Here is a 23876-nt window from a genome sequence, read left to right as displayed (position 1 = left end):
TCTGACTTACAGTGAAGGAGCTTCTCCTTCTCCACTGACTCTACAGGGAGCCTTGGGGTGAACAAACCCTGAACTTCTGCCCCTACCTAAAGTTAGGAGGTGTAAGTAGGAATATACTGTGGGAGACGGAAAAAACCCCTCCTTTTGTCCCCAGCTCTACAGATTTGAAAAGGAGCTTGGAAATGCAAACCAAGTGTAAGGAAATGCAAACCAAGTGTAACCTGAGTCAGCAAGAAGTTTGACATAAAAGCTCTCAGGGATGCAGATTGCCACATCCATCTTACTGGGCTGTGAACTCTGAAACACCTCTGGGGTTTTAGCCTGGACCACACCGCCTGGGCAGAGAGCTCCCAGCCTGCGGGGTGTGTGGCCCTCCTTATCTCTATCTTTTGGCTGGGCTGCAGTGATGTGACCCAAGCTCAGCTGGAGGGGGAGAGGACATGGGGTTGGACAGAGTTTAGCTCGCTCTCTTGGGAAGGAGCCAGCCTGCTTTCCAAAGAAGCAATGGGCTGGAGTGAAGGCCTGTGCGCTTGCCTTAGCAAAGCTCCCTGTGTGGGCACTAACTTTTTACACTACCTCCCTCCCCAGATTTATAAATCTGCACTGAGTTTGTTGGACCGTTTGAGCCAAAAAAGGCCTTGAAAAGGTTGATGCACAGCATTCTGGCATTTCCCACATGCAACGTTTTGATTTCTCGGTCTGAAACGTGTTCTTACTAAAAGTACTTCGGTTTGTTTTTCAAATGTTTAAATAACCTAAAAATTTCAGGTCAAATGAAAACCCTTCCAAAACCATTTATTAAAAGTACTTATCACTTGAGCAGAAAAATGTATTATATTCTTTGCTGGGGTAAACCTCCTTCCCAGTCGTCCCAATGTTTTCACTTTTGGCCAGAGTATCCAGTTCTTCCTGCCATTACTCCACCACTAGCCTTACTCTAACCCTGCCCCACTCCCCACAGCCAGGCTGTCAGTGATCATTCAGAGCTCAGGCAGAATCGCAAGGCCTGTAGCAATGAAAAAGGTACTTAATTTTTGTATAATCAGTGTCTTAAAAGAAAGTATCATTATAGAGTCATGCCACACAATGCTACAGTGCTCTGCTAAACAAACAACAATGCCACATTTGTAAGTCATGTTTTCTAAAGTCGCTTCCAGAGAGAAAATTCCCAATGTGACATTTTGCCTGTCCATATGCAGCTAGGGATTGTGCTGTTGCTAAGGTCACAGCAATCATGACTAGTAGCGCACAAATCCACAGATCCAACCCGTTTCCATTCTACTGCAGCACCCCCAAGCTGGGTGAGGTGTACTTTGCAAAAGGCACAGGCATGAATATAATTTCCATGAGAAAATTGTTAACCGAAGGGGAGAGGGGAAGAGTTAATCAAGTATAAACTCCTACCTCTGCCACAGTCAGGGCCCAGAAAGCCAAGGAAGCAATGGCAAGTCCCAGACACGCAGTCTCCATTCCCATAGCAATTACTGGGACAATTATCCACTGATTCTGGAAAACAAAAGAGAATTCAAATACTTCTTTAGGCAAGAAAATACCTCTGAATTTGGGAGGGGTCTGGATGGCAGGACAGTTGAATCTTCAAAGCAATGGCTGCACTTGGGGCTGAAAGCATTAGTGTGAGCTCCACTAAACAGTGCTCATCCATTTACAGCAATGGATGGTTCAACCATCCATTAGCGCCAAGCGACTGTAAATCCTATGATTAAATCACAGCTGCTCAGCACTCACTAGGCTTTGTCCTCACTCAGCACCTGAAAACTTCTAAATGTCTTTTCTTCCTGCTTATTTTTCCAACCATTTTCCCTCTTTGAATTTATTGGAAAGAAGCAATACACACCGTTCCCATGGCAGAACACGTACTTTTGGTCCAATTTTGTTGACGCGGGTAAGTGAACTTGGGGCATTTATTTGTGCCAAACAGAGCTGAGCTATGATAGAAACGTTCCCCGATGAAGTTACTGAACACAGACCCTCAGTTCATCCTGTCTGCCTGTTGAAGGATTATTTCTAACCGAATGCCTTCTGGTTTGTTCTGCAATAATATACAAACAGCCCAGAGTGCTGGGGCTAATATTGTATCTCGGTGGAACAGGGATGGGACTATTCCACACTTGCTTCTGTTTCTAGTTATCATCTTAAATTCCCTGACTTTGGCAAAAACACTGGCTATTCATCTTTCAAGGAAAGTTAACAGGTAAGCAAAATGTTATCTAGGACTTTTATTTTGAGGACAGTTCAGAATATTGGGGTTAAAAATTATCTTCCATAAAAGAACACAAGCTGGTAAACATTACATATCAAAAAGACAATGAAAATAATAATATTTTTTTTTACTAAACTGTTAGTGAAGACTGAGTAAATGTGAGTGGGGCTTAGAAAGATGATGGAATAGAGTGGTTCATTCCACACTATTATTTCACATTTTCTCCGAGGGAGGTGCGTATCAGATTAAAACTGGATTCAGTTATACAGGAGGGGCAGCAGTGGTACATCTATCTTGGAGTGGGGTGGAAATCTCAGCCGTATGAATAATGACTGCGCTTTCATTGGTGTAGTTCACGAGGCCTTGTGGTAGCAAAGATATTTGTAAACTTCCTATCGGTGCAAGTGAAGAGAAACAGCTGCAGCAGAGATGTGCAGATTAGCTTCTAATCACAAATGAAAGGAAGCCTGTTTCTGGATGAGTGTTCTCCAAACAACAGAGGTTTCTGAAGGACACTTTAAAGGACGTGATATAATTTAATCATTCATAAAGGGCAACAGCAGTTTTAAATAATAAAACCAGTTTCGAGCATTTATGTTTTAAGTCTTGGCATCAGACATCTTTTAATCAGATAGCTCCATGCAGCAAGGAAGGTACAAGGAAGGTACAAGTTTCCTAACACTTAAGCTCTATAGTTAAGCAGATATTCACTTTATGGTGGATGGAAATACAATCACAGCATGCTGTCAACATTTGGGGCTTGAGCTGCCATCTTTATTCCAATCAAATAGCAGCCATGCTTCCTAGAATAAAGAAATAGCAACTCAGGCCTTGTGCATTTATATTGATATTTAGGTATACTAACTCTCACTCAATAGCAGGTATAAGCACAAATTATCCTGTAAATGAAAAGTTAATATTAGCCTATATGTATATGATCTTCAGAACTTTGTGATGGTTTAATTTCACTGCTGAAAATGAAAATAGATTTGCTTTATGCATTTTTTCTCTATGCTTTTTTTACAATGTTTATATCCTTGTCTTCAAGAAATATATGCAGAAATCTAGAAAAAAATGTTATTTATTTATACACATACACATACTTACACATGTGAAGAACATACAATGTGTGAGTACTGTGAAACAAAATAATGAGACAGGCAAGGAGATTTAACAGCTCCTGTTGCTGAAAGGGTCAGTCCTTCTCCTCTAATCCTCTCATCCTAGGTACAAGTCTAAGCTCCCTCTTCTTGTGCTGGTTCTGGCACTTGTCAGACCCTTCAATGACTTGGTTAAGCTCAAAAGGTGGCAAAAATATTAATGCAACAGAGAAAAAAAAAACCCAGTGAACTGTTTTCTACTGCCCAAGAACTGGAAGCAGGAGTAAGGCCACGCTATTCAGCATCAGCACAGTACTTGGACATCTCCTGAAACCTCACCATCACACCGTCATTCTGGGTTGGGGTCTGCAAGCTGTAGCAACACTGCGTAGAGGTTACATATCCATGGCCTTTGAAGTCAAGGGGAATACCTATGTCAGTGCTTGATGCAGGACAGACTCCCAGTGTTATGACAACACCTATGGTATATTAAAAACTTTTTTTAAAAGCTTTTGTCAAGCTTTTGCTTTAAAGGACTAAATTGAGTCCTTGAATGGAGTAAAATATCCATACAAATTTCTTGGTATGTTTATGTAATATAATAAATAATATTTATCCAAAATAACAACAAATCAAAGCAACATCTAAACAGCAATGTAGCAACAGGCATGGCAGCTGTTCCAAAGTTTAACAATGCACCCCATCAGCTAAAGGGTAATCTTTGTTACTGGAAATAATATTTTGCATTTATAGTGTGTTTCAGCTGATGTACTTGAGATGCCTAGGACAAGACAGGCAATACTCTGTACACCAATCGGATGTCTACTGTAGGTGAAACAAAATGACTCTCGTCCATTATACTGACTATGTATAATGGGATCTAGAAGTTCAGAGTGACCACAGAAATGCAGCATACCTGTGTTTAGGTAACCAAACTTTCCTGAATCTTAGGGTGAATCCATTTAATGAACTTTACTCCAGTAGTGCTTCCTTTCCTCCTCTGACTAGTTCAGATGTAGATATTGTCATCAAAGAAAGACACCTATAATTCATCAGATCCCATCCACAGTGACCAACACTAATGCATGTCAAAAAATATTCATGTATATTTTGTGGTTCATCTACAGATTTGGCATTTTACTTTGCAAAAATGCAGGGATATGCACACATATCACTTCATATATCACTATCTGTTCAGTCCTTGATTTTCCAGACTCTCCTTTGCAAGTGTGCCCCAACTGCATCATACCATAGTGTGGCCAACACAAAAGGAATAAAAAACCAGGTGAATAAAACCCATTTCACCTTCTTCGCTGAAGCACCTCTGTAACTCTTAATTGTGGCCTGAATACCCTATACTCTTAATAATAGAGTAGACCCTTAAAAATCCCTTCATCCTACTTCATTGTTTTCTCTGATGCTCCTTGTTTTTCTAATATAGCCGAAAGTAACATTTCTAATGTGTTCTCATTTTACACTAGTTCACTTTGCCCTGGAATAACCTGCCTGATAAAGATGAGATGAAGTGAAAAGAAACTCTTCCCTCCCAGTGGCAGGTGCCACTTACCATTTTTTAGCTGTTAAGGACATAAACTTGCCTGGTGAGACTCAGGGCAATTAAGGTCTCTGCACACTCCCAAAAGTTCTGAGAATGACCTCTGAAAAGTGATGAAGAGTCATGTGGTACATCTTTGTCTCAAAGCTGCCCCCAAACAGCTCAAATAGTATTTCCATAAAGGAAGTGTTAAATGAACCTGCTTTTTTCTGATGAACTCTAGAGCTAACGAGAACAAACAAGGCTTGCGACTTAGGCTTGTGAGCAACAAGTCTGAGAGTTGTCTGTGCAATACTGAGCATGGCCCTATTTATATTCTTAGGTACAATCACAAACTGGAACTTCTTTTTACTTTGAAGATGGCAGGCATTAGCAAGTCATACTCACTCAAGACTTCCCATAAAAACCTGTCTTCATCCCAGGACCAAATTTCGTTTCAGTGGTTACACACTGTGTCAGTTGGACAGCTGAGTCGATTTTCTGTCCCGTCCGAAATGTACATATAACGTGTGTACGCACATCCATGCACACTGCTCTAATACCTAAATTTCAAACTAAACAGGAGGAGGTGGGTGACTTGGTATAAGAAATTAGGGAGCATGATGGGGGAACCCTAGAAAGAATAAAGAATCAAAAGGACAAACTTGCCGAAGCTAAGACTTAGCCAAATTATTATCTAATGGGGCTTAGATTATAGAAGAGAACAAACTCTTTAACATTCAGGGAGCCCCTAAGTTAGTGGCACAAACCAACTGTATGTCTTTTAAGCGTGTCCACAGTCAACATAGCTACAGAGGTGACAAACTGTCAATCAATAAATAAAAACAGGTCACTGCAGTTACAGCTAGGTTCTAGTCTCCATTCTACAGCTTATTCTGTAAGCTGTTCATGTAATTATAAGGATATTTTCCAATATATATACAGAATTCCATATGGTGTTTTATGAACAGTGCCATGGGAACTGCTTTAGAGAATCACAACAATGTTTTGTTTTGTTTAATTGTTAAAGTTCCCTGTGAGACTATGGACAATTCTTTTTTAGAAAGAGATGTATGTTCTCTGTTTTCAGTCTGACTCCCACAGCTTTCTCTTGGCTCCCAAATCTCTGAAGTGATCTGATTGACACCAGCTGGTAAGGGCAAAGATTATTAATGAGGGTCAGCCAATGGATGATGCATGATGCTTTCATATGGTTTTGCTATCATGTCCAAAGAGAACATTGAAAATGCAGCTCCCATGCCACCTTTCAACAACCAACATCAGCAAGAGCAAACCTCCCGAGAGCAAACGACTCACGCTGGGGACAGACCTGCAAAACTTGAGGCGGTGTGGCTTTTAATGGGGACTGCGGAAGCTTGCGTATGGAAGTAATTGTCCTGCCAGCTTCAAAATCTAATTAGCAACTGAAAACCCAAGTCATTTCCTGAATAAATATTGTAAACATCCAGATCTCCTCTGAGAGAAGGAGTAAATGACATAATGAGACACACAGTCTTCAGATCCACACTGTCTCATTTTGGAGAATGGTACAGAAATGCCTTGTCTGCCATAGCAGGTATTCCCTACCCTAGTCCAGCCTACCTCACTCAGGAAAAGGAGGATGTACAACAGTACTTCTAGATTCCTAAAAATGAGAGATGGAAAACACTGATTAACTGTGAAAGCCTAGACTTCTCCAAGAGCAAAATTCTTCTGAAGTACTCTTTAAGGTCCTTCCCACTGAAGAGCTTTAATTATCAAAGCAGAGAAAGAAGCAGATCATGGTCTGGAGCAAACCAGCTTTACTTCATGCACCATGTTGACTTACAGCTGCTGAGGATACTCTGGGATTTTTGCCATTTGTCTCACGGGACTTCTTTCAGTACGAGTAAGCTCACAGCTGGTAGATTTTGAGGGAAACTTGGCTGAAACCTTTATCTCCTTGCTTGTTTTCCCACTGCAATCACTCGTCACCCTGTGAGAAGCTATAAACTGGCATGATCCTGCCCATACCCATAATAAGACTTCACACTACGCTATCTTTCATTTAAGGATATCACTGAGTTCAATAGGAAATCACTAATTGCTACCATTCCCATTTTTTTAGGCGGGTAATCTGAGGCATAGACAAATACACTGTTTGCTTCATATCATAAACTGACTCGTGACAGCGACAAAGCTCCCAGGCTAATGGTCTGCTCAGGGGACCACTTTGCTGCTGACAAAAAGCCCTGTGAAAGCCAACTCTACTGTGGTGAGCTCTATAAAGATCTGTCAGCCTGGCGTACAATTACCTACATGAATTACCTTTATCCAGATGAAATACAATAAACATATTAAGGAGGTAGACAAATTGTTAGACTCTTGATGGACTTCTTTTTTATATACTCACCATGTTTGTTGGTCAGTGGTATGGCTACTTTAACAGTATTTCCGCCTTATTTATTTACTATGCAACATTCAACTTAATAGCTTGTTTCTATATCTTTGGGCCAGAGGCCAAGGCAGATGTTTGCCTGACACCAAATCCTATTAGAGGCTGCAGTAACACAATTGTGTGTTAAAGATAAATATTTTATAGCCTACACTTGCCACCAAGCATCATCATTCCCTAGGCATTTAGAGGCAACTATCTACTGGCAAAGAAAAAATAGTTATCTAGCTGGCAACTGGAAGGCAGTAGCTTTCCTGGGAGTTAATAAGCACCAGGACTGCTTTCTAAGAACTGATTAAATGCCATTCAGTGCAGTGTGGTTGTATGAACTCAAATGTAAGTATTTCACTTGATAACCTCAAAGAGTTGTTCTGGAACTGGCAGTGTTTGGTGTCAAAAACATGTAGGAATAGCATGGCAGTAGAATAATTGTACTTTAATGAATCGATGCTAATCTCAGTTTCTGGAATGAAGGTTCAAAGAAAATTAAACTTGTTTTACCAATGAGAATATTAAATATTAGAAGTGAGATGCAAAGAAAAGAGCAGGGTTTTTTAGGTAACCTCACTGTTTGGCCTCTTCAACTAGTAGTCTACTCCACCTCTATGAAAGAAATGGCCTCAAAATCTTTTGCTCTGTGCTGGTGAGAAGGTATATGAAGCTGCTGAGCCTGCAGCAAATTGTCACATCTTCCAATCTACCAATCCAGGGAGATACAGTAGATATACTGATTGGTGTAATAAAAGGTTCTACCCCTTCCTTATAGATGTCAAATCCTTGTATATACAGATGCATTAATTCTAAAAAAGTAAGTAAATTTTAAAAAATTACCAGAGGCGAAACTACTATTTAGAGGAGGATTGTTTACTGTATCAAATAAACACATATATTTATTGTCACAGAGAAAGAAATTGTTCCGAACTGCCCACTGACTTATTTTCTGCCTAGTCATGTTCCCCTGGCTAAAGAAGATGCTGTGCTGGGAGGGAGGGTGTGCACATGGAGCAGGGCAGCAGGTAGGTACGTTCCATGGTTCATATCTAACCTTGAAATCCTCGGTGTGAGCCACATCAATGCAAAAGGGCCATGAGGAGTGCACAGCATCCCTCTCAGCTTGCAGTGAATTACATCCCATGGGAGAGTGAAGGGACACCACGTTATTTTATCATATTCTCTGCTGCTGCAGCAGAGCATCCTTAACAAGCCACTTATTCTTTCTCCTAGACCTGCTTGTCCAGGATAAAGCTGTCACCTATAAGCTCATTGCAGTAACATCTCTCTCACAAAAATGCTCCCTGTCACTGCCCCAACTACGTTAGCAATAATTTTAATAGGAAGTCAGGCAGTATAACATGAAAGGCAAAGAAGATTCTGAAGCTCTGTGAACACATTTAATTTACTTCCCAGTTGCCGAGCTTGCAGTCTTGTTTATTTTTCAAAGAAATGATGCTACTCAATTGAATTTCACTGCAGGGTAGGTTGGATTCTAAGCCTAGAGAACTGTCACCTGCCCTTGTAATTGTGATAACAATGCCAAGGGAGACATGGAGGTGAGAGGGGATAAAACAGGTTTCAGATATCTCGAAACATCAGACTTGACATTATGAGCCAAAAAAACAGAAAGGGAGAAAAAAATGCCCTGGAAACAAAGGAAATGTGGAAATGCTGGGTCTGGTATTCTCTTGCTCCTCCTCTTCCTTCCCCAGCTGAAGTTTGAAAGGACTGATTCCTTCTTATGGTACATCCTCACCTGCTGAGATTTCGATTTTTCTGCTTCATTTGTGTTTTATAAGGCTTTTACATTTCTAGCTCAAGTAATCCACACCTGGCAGCCAGGGATGTGAAAGTCTTGACAGCATCATGGAAACTCAGTCATTATTTCTGAGTGCTCTTTCACAGTTTCCTCTTCTGTAGGGCACCTAGTGTGATGCTGATACTGCTAATGCCACTTGATGTTGTGCCAGATTTTGATTTTTTTTTTTCTTTTTCTGAAGGCTGGGAGGTCTGTTTTAATTAAAGATCCATGCATATAACCCTGTTTTGCTCTCATATCCCAGTGGAACTCTAACCTTCACATGCAGCTATAAGGATGCTAAATTAGGAAAAGGGCAACAGGCAGGCAGTCCTTTAAACAACTCCTTAAATCACTCCTGATTCTGGAAAGTCAGCGTGAAGTACAGTAATCACAGTATCCAATTGCATGTTATTCTGCCCCCACTTTTTTTCTGTAAGAACTTTTAAAAAAAGCAATTGGCAATGCCAGGTACCCCACATCTCCATCAGCATACGCGCAGCAAATACCTGCTCCAGCCAGCAGTGACTCTAGAGGGTGGATCGTTTTAAAAGGTGATGGTGAAGCACAAAAGGTTTGGCGTTCGGGATCAATTTGGGTTGCCTATTGAAATCATCAAGAGCTGCTGAGTTTGCCAAATTTGACAGTACATCATGTGAGCACATTTTCCCCCGAGATGTCTGTACTTTTGCTTCTAGGCCTGGCTTGAGATAGCTATCCAGGTACTAGAATGGCTCTCACCACAGTAATGTCAGTTTTTCTCACACTATTTCAGGCACATTCGACTCCAGGCCCAGCTGGAAATACTACAAAACCAGCTTTTTTGTGCACTATTTTTGAACTTCTGTTCTACAGAAACAGGGACCAAGTGGGAATAGTTTGGGGAGTAAATAAAGAAGAGAACAAGCCTGAGCATTTCAGAAGCGTATGCCACATTTGGTCTGAATTTGGTTTGCCCTTTGAGAGCGAGCTTTATCTCACTGATTCATTCCTTTCTCTTACTGCTTGCTTTTTAAGAAGAAATCTTTCCAGTGCAGAATGCCTTATAATCTAAAGCTATCAGATGGTTGAAAGCACAAGGTGTAATGGGATTTCAAAAGCACTTGGGCACTGGTCTATGTATACTACCATTTAAGTTAATGGTAAAATCTCCTTTGACTTCACTGGGACCAGAATGAAAATCCTGCTAATGTATTTATGCTGTTCATAGGGATATACAGGGAACACTGTTTTCTTCCCTGAGAATGTGAGCAATGCTAAAAGCATAAAAGGGTCTATGAAATACAGTTCTTAAGGAATCATACACTGACCGTCTGAAAAAGCCCTCTGTTCTAAATCACTTGAAATGTGATCACAGGTTAGAAGTTAGCTGGGAAAAAAAAATTGGTGAATGATTTTAAACAAAGAGTAGCTGTTGGGCTGAAGCCTTCTTCTTCCTTCTACAATGCAGCTTCTAAGCACAGTAACACTTTAATCCCACACTTGTAACATACCTATGACAAGGCTGTGGAGATCTAGAAAGACACCTTGCGAACATTTCTTTTCTTCCTAGTTTTCCTTTTTTGCAGACGGAATATTTTTAAACCTGAATTTCACTCCAGTAAATGAAACTCTCATGTCCCTAATTTGCCCAAGGGATTGCAAAGAAATTTTTTTTTGTTCCTTCCTACTCTCATAAATTGTTACAAACTAATACAGGAAACAACAATTATTCACCCTTCAGGGTTCAACTTCTGGAGCTGCACTAGTATGCGGGAAGTTACTTCACATTCAGTACATTACAATTTCTGCTCTTGTAGCTCAGGGCAAGGCTAAAGCTGGCCTTGAGTTTCATTTTAAATGATGTTGTAAGTTGGTGTATTCTAGGGGAAAAAAAGCAAACCATCCTTGCACACACACACAGAGAGGACCTGAGATGTGCTCTCATTTGGTCAAACAAATGCCATGAAACCTTGGCAATGTTATAATTTTGGGTGCATTAAAGATTAAGTTTCATTTTACACAAAGTCTTTAGCAAATACTCCAGTCTGATAAATGAGGATGTACTGGCTGGAATGACTGATGTCTGAGGTTCAATTAGGTAGGTGCCTGGTGCTGGGGACTTGCCCTCAAGTATGATGCCTGGTCTCCAGCCACTGCTACAGAAGGCCCTGAGTCTCCTCTAGATTTTATGTCAGATCTGTCCCCCCCGTAGAGATGGCCTCAGTTCCCTGGCACATCTCAGGTGCCACTGTGCCTGTGCTCGGGCAACTGCATTGAGCTCTCAGTGGTCTTCGATCAGGGCCAGAGAAAAAGCAGAACTTAAGGCTCCGTTTCTGCCTCTAGCAGACTCGCTGCACAAACTTGGTCGAATCGTGTTCCTTCTCAGAGCCTCCAGCAAGCCCTCTAGAAATCAGTTCAACATAATTTCTGTAACTCTTTTTCTGAGACTGTTGTAGCACTTAGATAAAGAAAGCAGTCACACATCTAATACACAGACCAGGTGTTATCATTTAAAAAGTCAACATATGCCAGGAGTTACTGTACAGACTATGTCCTTCTCATCCCACTCGGCCCCCGTGCAAAAGGAGAGATTGGTCTGGTAACTCCTGAGGTGCCGATGCTGTTGGCTTCTGTTCTCTTTTGTGGTCAATTAAATGCATGCAAGTACATACATTTTAATGCAGCCTTTGGAAAATTAAGTCTTTAAAAGTCTGTTGTTCAGTACAGAAAGGGTTCTCCTTTTGTTTGCCAAAGTGGACGAGTAACTCCCACAACCTTATTTCTGTGCTTTAGCAGGGGAGCATTCATGGAAAGAAAAGTCTGCACAGAGCTGTTCTAGCAGCTCGGTAATACGACACAGGAATAAAACAAGCTGTGCTTACATTAGCCTGCAGTCTGGGGTGCATATACAAAAGTGTAAAAACGAAAACCATATGTACTGTTTTACACATTTCTCCAGAAACCCTCAGATAGCACTATATGCTATGTTATTAAGGCAGAATTCTGCTGTTCTGAAAAAAGTGAACTGAAAAAAAAGGGACAGAAATAACAGAAAGAAAGAAAAAGGCTCTAACTTCAGTATTAAATAAACCTTTTCTTGACCCTAAAACTAAAGTAATTACCCCAATCAATAAACCTTTTGTACAAGCTCTCTCAGATCAAGAGAACTTGCCTGCCTGCAAACAGCACACTGACAAGCAAGTTCAAGGCTACCAGCCCAAGTACAGATGTAGGCAAAGCTTTTCAAAAGGACAAATCTACCTTCGTTTTTCTACCACTTTAAAGCATGATCAAACCCAGACAAAATCTGGATCATTGAAGACATTCAGGCATCTAACTTCTACTGAGATGAATACTTATTGCCATCCAGGCAATCTTTACAAACATGGCTTAATTTCTTTTGTACAACAATATAAATGAAAATATGTGTCTGCTTGTACATTTTTCCCACTCAAATTATCACTTGTAATCATAAGATCTATTGAAAGAGGAGTGTACGTATAGAAGCCAAAATAAATAAATAAAAAAAAACACAAGAAAAAGCTCAAGTGTAACATTAAATAAATTATTCCATCTCTGCTTCAAAGCTAAGCTAGCTTTACACACTGTAATTTTCCACTGCTAGCTTTTACTCACAGAGCATCAATGAAGAGATACACTCTGTATGGAAAGAGCAGCTGTGGAAGTTTTTACAGCCAAGTATCTGACCTTTACAGACTTCTTATTATTTAATTATCTTTGAGATGTGTCCCTAATTTCCCCTTTATTAGACATGCCTTACGTCTTCAAAAGAAAAATCCTGAAATAATAATTTTGCCTGCCATTATGGCTTGGGAAGCAGGGTTATTATGTAAGAATTGTTTCAGACACTTGCAGAGAGAAAAAAGGTCATCACAAATAACATCTAGATTTGAAACAATTGGTCTGACTTCAGGTTTCTTGGAAGTGCTGCAGCTCCAGCAGAAGCAGGCAGAAAGTTGCAGGTAACATTTGGGGAATGGTGTGCCATAGGATCATGTACAAACATTACTGAAGCTGAAGGGGACTTAAGAACTGGGAGCAATGCTTAATCTGTTAGGAGTCATCCGAAAAGGCAGACAGGGAGATAAACTCCAACACTGGGACATGCTCATCCCCTTGGCTCACTTCACTGGGAAATGAGACTGCTCACCAGTTTTGGGGAAAATGGTGAAAAGACTAAGGGGGGACTGATAAAGGTATTGTTGACTCCCAGGTGCTAAAGTTTTAAAGGCCGTATCACTGTCCATCTAAAAACATCATCACTGTTTTATGGAAAATAGAAAACAAAAAATCTCTAGGCACAGGGAGCGCAAAACAACGGTAAAAGTTTCATCTCTGCACAGCCCCCCTTCCATTTCCAGATCCAGGCTCAGGCTATGTTTGCTTTTTATTAAGCCCTATAAAGCAAACAGATTTACACATAGGATGGATGAAAAAGTGAAATCTCACCAAGCACACTACTACACCTGCTTTCAGAGGGGAATTCTTGCGGCTCATAGAAAGCTCAGACAGAGGGAGTTCACCCCACTGTTCTGGCTCCCCAGGTGATACCCTACCTATCAGGCTGGGCAGGATTTGGCTAGGATGGAGATGCCGATCTACTGTTTTCTTGCCACCCTTCTGCATGGACTAATTCAATTCTCACTGAAAGACCTTAAGTCCTGTGGCCAGCTGGATGTTTAGTGGAAGACGCCCTGCAGCGCTGCAGCATTACCTAAACCTATGCTGTGGATAAGTGTAATCAAGCAGACCTGTCAATCTAATGTCATTCATGAGACTAAACTCACAAGGGAAAAAAAATCCTATCACAGCCTGGCAGGGACTCATAAATGTCCTTTTTGCCTCCTACCTGAATTGAGTGACTGTATCTTTTCTAAATACTACCTAAGACCTACAAGCTTTACCACACTTAGAGAAGCTAGGTTAGAACTGAAAGCAGGAAACAAAGTGTCAAAAAAGGGGTGATGGCAATGAGGGTGTAATCAGAAAAAGCATTGACCATCTGATAGAGTGTCTGTCAAGCAAAGGCTTGTAATGGGACACAGAGAGCTGAAGGCAGAAAACTATTTGCAGAGCATGCAAAGCTCTGCTGTTATTTTGCAGGAGAGAGATCAATAACATCAAAACTGAAGTTGTGATTTTCCTCCCTGCCATGGCTCTCATATGCCACTATATTTCTTTTTCTGTGCAGAGCAAGAAAAGAGTTGCAAGTCTGGGAAGGAACAGGCTACTAATTAATTACCTGTAGAAAGTTACCACAAGGTGGAATTGCTCAGAAGTCCCTCTGTGAAACAGAAGGGCTAAGATGACCATACTCATCCAATAGGGGAGAACAACACTTACAGTAACTGAGCACTTCCATGGAACAGCTGGAGTCTCACTCACAGTTAAAAAGGGTCCTGCAGGATTCAGCAAAGAACTTACTAAACTTTCAGCTTCTTTTGCTGTATATGGTGTAAGGAGAAGTTCGGAAAAGGGTAGCTGGAACATTAAAACCACTTTTCCTCATGCAGAGTCCTGAACATCTAATCATACATGGGGGAGGTTTAAGTCAAGTAACTCAGGCATTAAGGAGCTAAAAGAAAGTGTAAGCCAGAACAAATCACACCCTATGTTAGTCTGCTGTCTCCTGACTCCTCAATATTTATGTGAAACCAATTTAAACTTTTCCAGACATTAGCAAAGCAAGTGTGAATGGGTTTGAGACTTTGGATCACACTTATGCATCCCCTCTGAACTGGAAGTTGATAAAGTTTAAGTTAGCCTACACATAGGCAGCAAAATAAGGGATGCACATCTGAGTTACTCAAGCTCTTCCTTTTCCCTTTGCTAAGAACAAGCTAAACACAAAGGCAATTTCACTCAGAGTTAAGGAAGTGTCATTCTTGTCACCTCTCACACAAGGAGGGTTCCCAGTCCCATGCTCGCCTTTGTGCCCTGTAATTTCTTCTCTCCTCTCTTAGCTCAGTCCTACTGTGAAGTGCTCCTCTGTTGGTATCCTTCTTGTGTGTGTACTGCATGGGGGTGGGTTATATTTTAGGCTATTGCAGAAGGGAGCTTGCCTTTTGATGTGTATTGCAAAGTGCTGTATGTGCTGGCAGCCCCTTATAAATAACACCGCCAGCTCGCTTTGCACTTTGATGGAGGAAAGTACATACAGTAGTTTTCTTTACAGTTAGTGGAGGGGTCAGGAGGAACAACGGTCCTTTTCTTAAACTTAAGCGTTGTCTCTTGCAGAACATAAAAGTGAGATAAAACCTTGCATCCTATCATGGGTGTTCTACATGTGCTTCCTGTTGGGTGACATGCTGGTAAACAGAGATGCTCTCCTCTCACAGACAGCTGATTTTGCTTTTCCTTTTAATTTCTCAGTGGCCCTGCACAGTCAAGCTTGCCTGAGCTCAGCAGTAACAGCTGCTGGAAGACTCTTTCTCTCTGACTCTGTAGATGCTGTTTTCAGGCTCTCAGATGTTTCTTGCTTCTACTGAGCAGATTTTTGGCCAACACCTGTCTCAGATGTGCCGATTCCAGCTGATTCCTCAGCCTACTATTTTGCTCCACTTATACAAGATTGCTCTGAATAAATCACCACTATCAGGCAGAGGTGAATCCACAAGGCGCTTTTCAGAGAAGTGTTTCTATTAGAAATTTCAGAAAGTGCCACCAATGTCATTTACAAAAAGGTTAATGTATTATGGAGAGACCTTGATTGTCCATTCCTTTATAATGTCTTGCATTGTAATTCAGAGGAATGGGATATAAAAAAGCTATTAAAAGCTGAAAACTTTCCCAGAATGATCTTTTTTTCCCTCCACCTGACTTGCCTGTATTATGCAGAAGTATAAGCTCTGACAGGCATTACGCTGCTGTATTCTCCCCGGGTTTACGTGCAGTGGCATGTAACAGGCACACATTTTGACACCACCTAACTCTTTAGTGATGATGATTCCACATCCTTTTAGAAAACAGGCTAAACTGCCATCTCCTGCCCTCAAAATCAGTGCTAATGTTCCTGAGTGGATTTAGTTGTAGCTATATCAGATTCCAAAACTGTATGATGGACAGCCTCACAATTTATGAAATTTACTGTGTGTTATCAAACTGGGAATACAGATGCTTTTTTTCAATTTTTTCTCCAGTTTTTGCTAGAATAATGGAGGCCAAATCATTCCAGACAAGCACTGCACAGTAATTGCAGTTTATATTGTCATACAGAGCCTGCAATGATTTTACTGGCTCTGAAAAGTTCAGTCTGTTGGAATATAGCACATATACTTGGAAAATCAGCACCCTTTCCATTCAACATTTTTATTGCTGAAGTAAAAGCTATGGTCCTTTACTCAGGTGAGTCCTTACTCGCAGGGGAGGTTTGCCTGAAGGAGTGACTGCACAGTTTGGCTTTATGAACTTATCATTATGATCACCATTATCAATTTTGTGCTTTCCACTATTATCCGTGATTATTAATTAATGCTTAATGCATTTTCCCAGCAGTTCTATCACCCTTGCAGCATCTCTGGGGAAATGTCACTCTCCTCAGTTTTACATGGTAAGCAGCTGAAGCATAAGGCTAGGCTGGGTCAAAATTAGAACATCAATCAGAATTCAGGAGCTCCAGGCTGCTGGTCCTCTCCTCAGATTACTGGATCCTACTTCTTCCTGCATCACAGCTATACTTTTCAAACACACTCTCACTGTAAGCCCTATGTCAGTGCAATAATAAAGGGAGATTTTTCTGCGTGCTCCTGCCACAGAAATCAAATTAAATGGCAGCTTGCCTCTGACAGTCAACACAACTCCTCTGCAGGTTCCTCACCCCACACAGATAGATCTAAGGCTCTCATCATGCGTGACTTGATTTATTTGTTTGGCATTGCAATTTTACACCCTGGTTCATAAACACTGTGTCAGGTTGCTGTATCCTCTTTACTCTGGCACCGACAAAAATTATAACACTACAGTACTATAATATTTATAGACTTAAAATCTAGCAACCATGTCTTGCCAGACCTCATGAATACACTAGAAAGGTTCTGAAGCATTACAGTACATTTACACAAAACACCTGCCTTGATTTTTTTTTAAAACAAGCTGTTGAAATCTAGACTAAGAAGAAAGGTACCAACTTGTTAAGGCTGTTACATTTTTTTATGGTACTTATAAAAATGCTGCACTTTTCTGGCCAAAGTCTAGCCAAGAAGCCACGTTTTCCTACCTAAAATTCTTACTTATCTCAAGTGAGTTTCAAAGTGCATAGCTTGTACCTAAACAGTTTTTCCTGTACACTATAGCTTTGTGTTGATATACAGCTGCCAGCGGGCAAAGCGATTCCCACGTATGGGGCAAAGTTCTCTCTTGTATAGCAAAAGAAAACTTCCTTGTACTGAAACACAGAATTGATTCAAGGTCAACAGGGGATATATAGAATATATCATGGACTGTATATCATGGACTGTTCTGCTTATCATGTGGTCATGAAGGTAGAGCAGAGTATAAAAAAAAAATAGGACTGCCTTAAAGACAGTCTGACATGCTTCTCATCCGCACCATTCCCCTACTGTTCAAAGGCAAATTAAGAATGTTTTGTCTTCCCCCCCCCCCCATGTTAGTGCAACGAGGCCAAGAGAAAAGTCTGCTAGAACACTTAGCATCACTTTGAAAACAAGAACAACTTGTGACTGTGCTTTAAAAGTGTTTTCTGCTGTGAGAGCCTTACTGATTTTCCTGTGATGGGCAATTTTAAACTGAAGAAATTCTTAGACAAGGAAAAGAAAGTTGCTTTCAGAAGAATACCTGGAGGTTCTTCTGGGCAGAAGGTGGTCGTTGTAAGTAAAAACTCAGATTGCTGAAGGAAACTAATGAAAGTAAATCCACATTCTATAGAGCAAGACTTCAATTTCATAAGCTAACATGTAACTATTTCTGGTGTTGCTTAACTGTGAACAGGATTGAACAGGTGCATTTCCAGGTTTTAAATTTAACACAGAGTATTATAGCAGTGTTTCCACTTCTGCATTAGATAAACTTTAGCACTAAAATGGAATATTGGGATCTTAATGACTTTGCTTTAATAAGACCTAAACTTTTAATTAACCTGCCAAGACAAATTACAGCCCATAGCTCTTAGGTAACTATTGCAGACAGCTGAGACTCAACACCAATGTGTCTTCTGGGAGAGGGATTAATGGCAGCTTTGGAATGAGACTGCTTTTTTCAGCAAAGAAAAAAAAGTCCATTAAACAATCACTGTGGCTAGAAGAAAGCTGAGTGCTAGTTTTATGGAGCAATCTTTAAATTACAACCAAATGAATTTGGGTATATGAACTGTTTCAGCAGGTCAGTCAAATTTAAAATTAAATATTATTGAATCAGAAACAGATTCTGATATTCACAGGGTAAAGGAAGAATACCCAGTCTGCTGGGCTGTCAGGCAGCCCACAGGTAGCATCCTTTCCTCCATGGACAGCATCAAATTGGTGCTTGTGCGCTGAACTGGCAGGGCACTTTACTGCCAGAGAAACTGAGACCTGTTTAGTTAATTTGTTCTTCTTAAGAAATCTCAGCTTCTTTCTGTTAGCAAGGAGAAACAAAGATTCCTGTTATTGTGGCTCCTACTGCCAAGCCTTGTAGTGGTCTTTATCGGAGTTTTAGCCCCAGTACTCTGCCTGAACTCCAGCTTGAGTAATTTTGACAGTGCTCAAAGGCAGGACTGTCTGTCACACAAAACTGTTGCATGGTGCTGCCTCGTGCTCTTCACTCATTCCTATACCTCTGCTCCAGAAAGAGGAAAAACCCAACCAACAACCAAAAAAACTAAATAAAAAGAAGATTAAAAGAAGAAAATGAAACAGGGAATTTCAAGCTTGTAATCCATCTTTGGCACTGGGTAGAATCTCATTACGGATATAGTTACTGAAAAGGCCTACAAAATATTTAGGGCCTAACAGTATTCAGCCTGTTGCTAAATACATTGCCTATAAGCATTCTCTCTGAAACCACACAAAGCTACCATGCAATTCGAGTATGTGCATTAACACCTGGCCTCAAGGCATATTTAGGAGTTTAGGAATAATACAGGAAATCCTTACCAATAGCGGTAGTAAGAAAAGAAACCACTTCCGACTCCTTGCCATCATTGTAGAAGGCTAAATGCCATATTCCTGAATCTAAATACTGGATAAACCCTGTCTCATGGCTGGACAGGGGCACAAAAGCTCTGTGTTGCCGCTGAGGTCCTTCTAAGCTTCTCGCCTCCTGTGTCAGTAGACGTCTTCCATCAAGGAGCTCGACAAAGTCAAACTGAAACATAAAAAGGAGTGATGTTTGTGTGTATTTCAGGTTTCCTCAAGCTTAGTCTCCTGCTCTGGGTTTGTCTTGTGAGGGAGACAGACATACTTCGCATTGAGTATTAGAAATGTACATCTACAGAAGCATCATAAACAGGATTTTCTCTGGTAACTCAAGTATGTTCCTGGACCACCTGCAAGTAACCATTTTGGAAATAACTAGTATATGAATGTATTTTTCCGTAATGACATGAATCATGAAATCATCTTTATTTAGAATGTGACTTGGGGCATATTGACCCTACTGATGTGTTCTCATTCTGTAGAAACATAGGCAGGGAAACATGAGGTCCAGGGACCATGTCTAAATTGCACTGTAAGCATGATGATAAGAAGCTTATTTGTTAGCTTCTTTGTGTCTTGGCTAATAAGGAAAATAGACAGAAAAAAATGTATCTAGCCTAACCGGGTCATTTGCCAGAATTGCTATGGGTCACCAAGGAAAAGATAAGAGGTATCTGTAAGTAAATTCTGGTAGGGGTTTTGCAGAAGTATTTTGCTTAGCCAACAAGGGTTTTATCTTAAAGCAATAGCAAAAGTGGTTAAAAGATCATAGAAGATGAAGATGGAAAAGAAATAAAGTAACATACAAAAGTCCCATTTAGGGGGTGGCTTTTGGAAATTTTCCTCAAGAGGACATACTTAATTTTTGCCAGGGTAACTTAAACTGAACAACTGCTTTGATTTTGCTACTAGTATTGCAACTACCTTTAGTTCCCTATTTAAATAACTTTCCACTGACTTTCTGCAATAATTGTATTTTGTCAGGTAATATATTAATGGGATGAGTCAGATACAAGCCTAGCAGGCATCACAAACGTGAAGTGAACCTTATCTAATCTGAGTTTTATCATGTGTTTGGGCGAACAGGACATCTTGCAAGCAGAATCCAGTAGTTGAGGCACAGCTTAGCTTTTCTATTCCCTGACTTCACTTGGTTTTGCCTTTCTCATCCAGTTGGTCAAATAAGCTTGTTGTTTTGGGCAGGAAGAAGGAAAACAGGCAGAAAGAAACAGAAACACTTATTTTTGTATCAGTGAATATTGCTGCACTGAATGGTTGCTGAGTGTTGGCTGAGTGTGGCAACAATATCTAGGCTTCCTAACCCTTTTGACTTTACTGTAGCGAAATTTGAGTGCTTCTCTTATGTTATTAAGTTGTCTGGTATGGTCTTCAAAGTCAAGCAAGATAAGAACTTGATGACATGTTCTTTCCTCTGCAGTCATCGCTAAGTTAAAAAAAATTAAAAGTTTTTATTTCCAACAACATTTTGAGAAATAAGCTATATATGACATAGCTTGCACAGGAAATGACAAAATTTGTCTCTGTATTTTTAATTATTTATTTACATGAAATAAGTTTTGAGCCTTGCTTTAATTTTTTTGCTATATTTCTATATACAGATCTCAAATTTGGTGCTGAAGTGTCCTTTGAGAATGTAAAAGCTGGCACACCTGCAAAGGGCATTCCTTTTGGGCGTATATCCAAGTTAGCTTTGTCAGAGACAGTTTCTGTTTTGAAAAAATAGAATGTGAATACGAATTATAAAAATATACAATATAGAAATATAAAATCTAAAAATACATAATTAAAAGTGTAAGTTTCTGTTTTGGGGAAAAAAAAAAAGATTTAGCGACTTTAAGTTTAAAAGAATACTAGTGAGAGGCTGGTTTGAATGACACTTTGCGAGCCAGGTATTCGTAGCCACTCTGAGGATGAGCTATGGCCTAGGCTGATTCCTCCTCAGGTCTCAAGGTGGCCATGACTGAGAAGGGCAGTGACAGAGGACATCGCAGTGCTGTCTGGTTGCTGGGAATGTCTTAATGGAGTTGGGTTTGACTGAGGAACACATTGGGCAGGTGTACTAAAGAAGTAAAAACCAGTAAGAGAAAAACCTACTTATTTCCATTTCCATTTTGGAGCATGATGGAACAGATTGACTAGATTTTTAAAAGGTAACTGCAGACACCATAGGTAAAGTTCATCTCCTCAAGCGCTGACATCTCTGTGGCAGCTTGAATTAGTTTTCTAGAACCACTGGACTGCAGTCAAAGAAAGAGACACTTCTAGAATGCAATCTGCCTTATCCTAAAGTTGACAACTAAGAAATTTCCCGTGAATTGTGCCTTGCAAGCATCCATTTCTTGCTACATGCTAGATGTAGATGCTTAAAGCTTAGTGAGATGAAAACAATTTCAAGGCACCCAGCTACGGGGAGCTGCTGTTGTTACAGTCCAATCTGGGTTATGCTTACTTGGGGCTTCCTGCCCAAAGTAAAAATTTATTTTTATAAAAATTTGCAAGATGCTGCTGCGGATGTTGATGACTTTGCAAACTTACTAGTTACTAGTTGTAAATATTAACTGAACCACAAATGGATTGTGCTTTATTGTATTTTAATACAGTCAGAGATTTTTAATATGCAATTAGAGTTATTGCAAGCAAGGAAATTGTAGATAAAATACCATGTTAATCAATTCAAATTGTACAAATGGAAGAATGCCTCCCACAAGCTATGATGGCCAATCCCTAAAATCTATGATTTAACAAAATTTGACCTACGTAAAAAGAGTTTAAAAAATGATTTGATCTAGGAAGGTTAAATCTAATAGACCATAATAAAATTGTGTAACTTTTATTATGATTTGTTGAGAAGAATGAGAAGAAATGCCTTTAGTTAACAGTAAACTATTTCAGGCTTCTGCAGGATCTATTTCAAAGACTACAGAAATTTGGACCTTGCACTTTTTTCCTACTTATTAGTGCCCATGTTTATTGGCAACCTCGACTAGAAGACAGATCACCACAGGCACAGAAAGTTTCCCCAAAAGAATCTGGAATGGTTTGTTAGTTTAGCATGAATAAATACGACTTTTAACATTTTACCAAATTCAGGAATATATGCTAAGGGTCTACAGCCCCGGGAACAATTCAAATATCTGGAAAAAGAACAGACCATGTTAAGGCTCATGCTAGAGAAAATGGATTATCTATACAGAAGAAATATCTAATTATCTAACAAAGAAGAAAAGATGATTATCAGCTAGAATTTTACTACTGCCATCAACTAGATAGGCTCGGGATAAATAATTGACCCTTTATTAAATTCTTCCAGGGGAGACTGTATCACTGCTCAAAGCATACATTTTGCCAAAGTCTTATTTATGAAATTCCTTACAAAATTTGGAAATATAAAACTCATTGGGTAGATTTATGGGATGCAGTAGATACTCTGGATTATGCAAAAGAAAGATGAGATTTATGTAATATGTATTAACTATGAGAGACAAGTTTACAATTTCAACACAGAAAGCAGGTTACCTTTTTAATGACTCCTAAGACTAATCAACTATAGTGAGATTAAACATCATACAAAAATATATAGGAGAACAATGTTTTAATTGACAGCAGGTTTATAAAATAATAAATCTAGGAAAAGGGATAATTTAAAAATGAAATTAAATATTAACAAGTAATAAATTGCTATTGATTCAATATCTGCAGCTTCATTAAGTTATTTCTTCAGAACAGGGTGGGTTTTGTGATCTGTTTCTATTAGTGTACCATGATTTTTATTGTTTGAATAAAAATGTCCCTCTGGTCATTTTTGGTGATGTTTTGGTCCAGGTGATGATTTTTTTTATATACTTGGCAGCTCTCAATTAGTGGCTACACAAAGAGCAGCAGTTACAAGGATTCTGAACGAGTGCATTGCCTCCTCCAGCATATAATACTGACAGACATGTGCCACATCCCACATTCAACATCTCATTCTCAGCTCAGGCTTCAGCTGATACACAACCGTGCTGTTTTAAATGGGAAATGTCCCAACACTGACAAATCCCTCAGAACATCCCAACAAAAATGAGGTTAAAGAAAATAGATCAGCAATGGTGAAGTTGGTGTGGGCTTCTTAATTGCTTAAAACATTACTATGGTTGGGTGTAGTGCCCTGCTACATTTACAGATTTTGCTTTACATTCAATAGACTTGAAGTTTATGTGTTAAATTTTACATTTGTTATTTAAACAATTGAAACTATTCATGTAATAACTCCTGTTCCACAACAAAAATAATGATAATAAACAAGTAAAATCGACACTGACTTCTGATCTACAATTAGTATTAGGTGACCATAACTTGAGTTTTTAATTAAATAATACAGGAGTTTTAATTTTTAAATGTTTGAATCTCCATGTAAAAAGAGACTGATTAAAAATTGGCAATAACAGCACTACTGTGTCACTGAATTTATGAGCTGCTGATCCTACTGAAATATTTTTATTCTGCAGAAAAGCAGGCAGAGAAAGTGTAGATTTATGACACCTCTTTGACATAAATAAGTTGCAGGTGTGTTAATATGTAGAAAATACCATATTACCCAGAGAGATTATAATAAACATATTTGTTTGTTCAAAAAGAAAATAGAGGCAGGGTGTTTCTATA

At 39.7% G+C, this 23876-nt stretch overlaps 1 protein-coding gene across 1 annotated transcript in view; it reads right to left on the bottom strand.

Annotated features, from left to right (window-relative positions):
* Positions 1 to 23876, bottom strand: part of TENM4 (teneurin transmembrane protein 4) — a 598102-nt gene that overhangs the window by 158315 nt on the left and 415911 nt on the right. Inside the window, exons 12-13 of the mRNA XM_075050174.1 lie at positions 19173 to 19383; positions 1405 to 1506 (exon numbers count right to left, since the gene is read on the bottom strand). Coding sequence (XP_074906275.1) covers positions 1405 to 1506; positions 19173 to 19383 — 313 coding nt within the window. The remainder of the gene's footprint in view (positions 1 to 1404; positions 1507 to 19172; positions 19384 to 23876) is intronic.

Source organism: Buteo buteo, chromosome 18 (genome assembly GCF_964188355.1).
Source record: "Buteo buteo chromosome 18, bButBut1.hap1.1, whole genome shotgun sequence".
NCBI lineage: Eukaryota > Metazoa > Chordata > Aves > Accipitriformes > Accipitridae > Buteo > Buteo buteo.
Note: the sequence above shows the minus strand (reverse complement) of the source record. Positions and strands in the feature narration are given on the sequence as shown.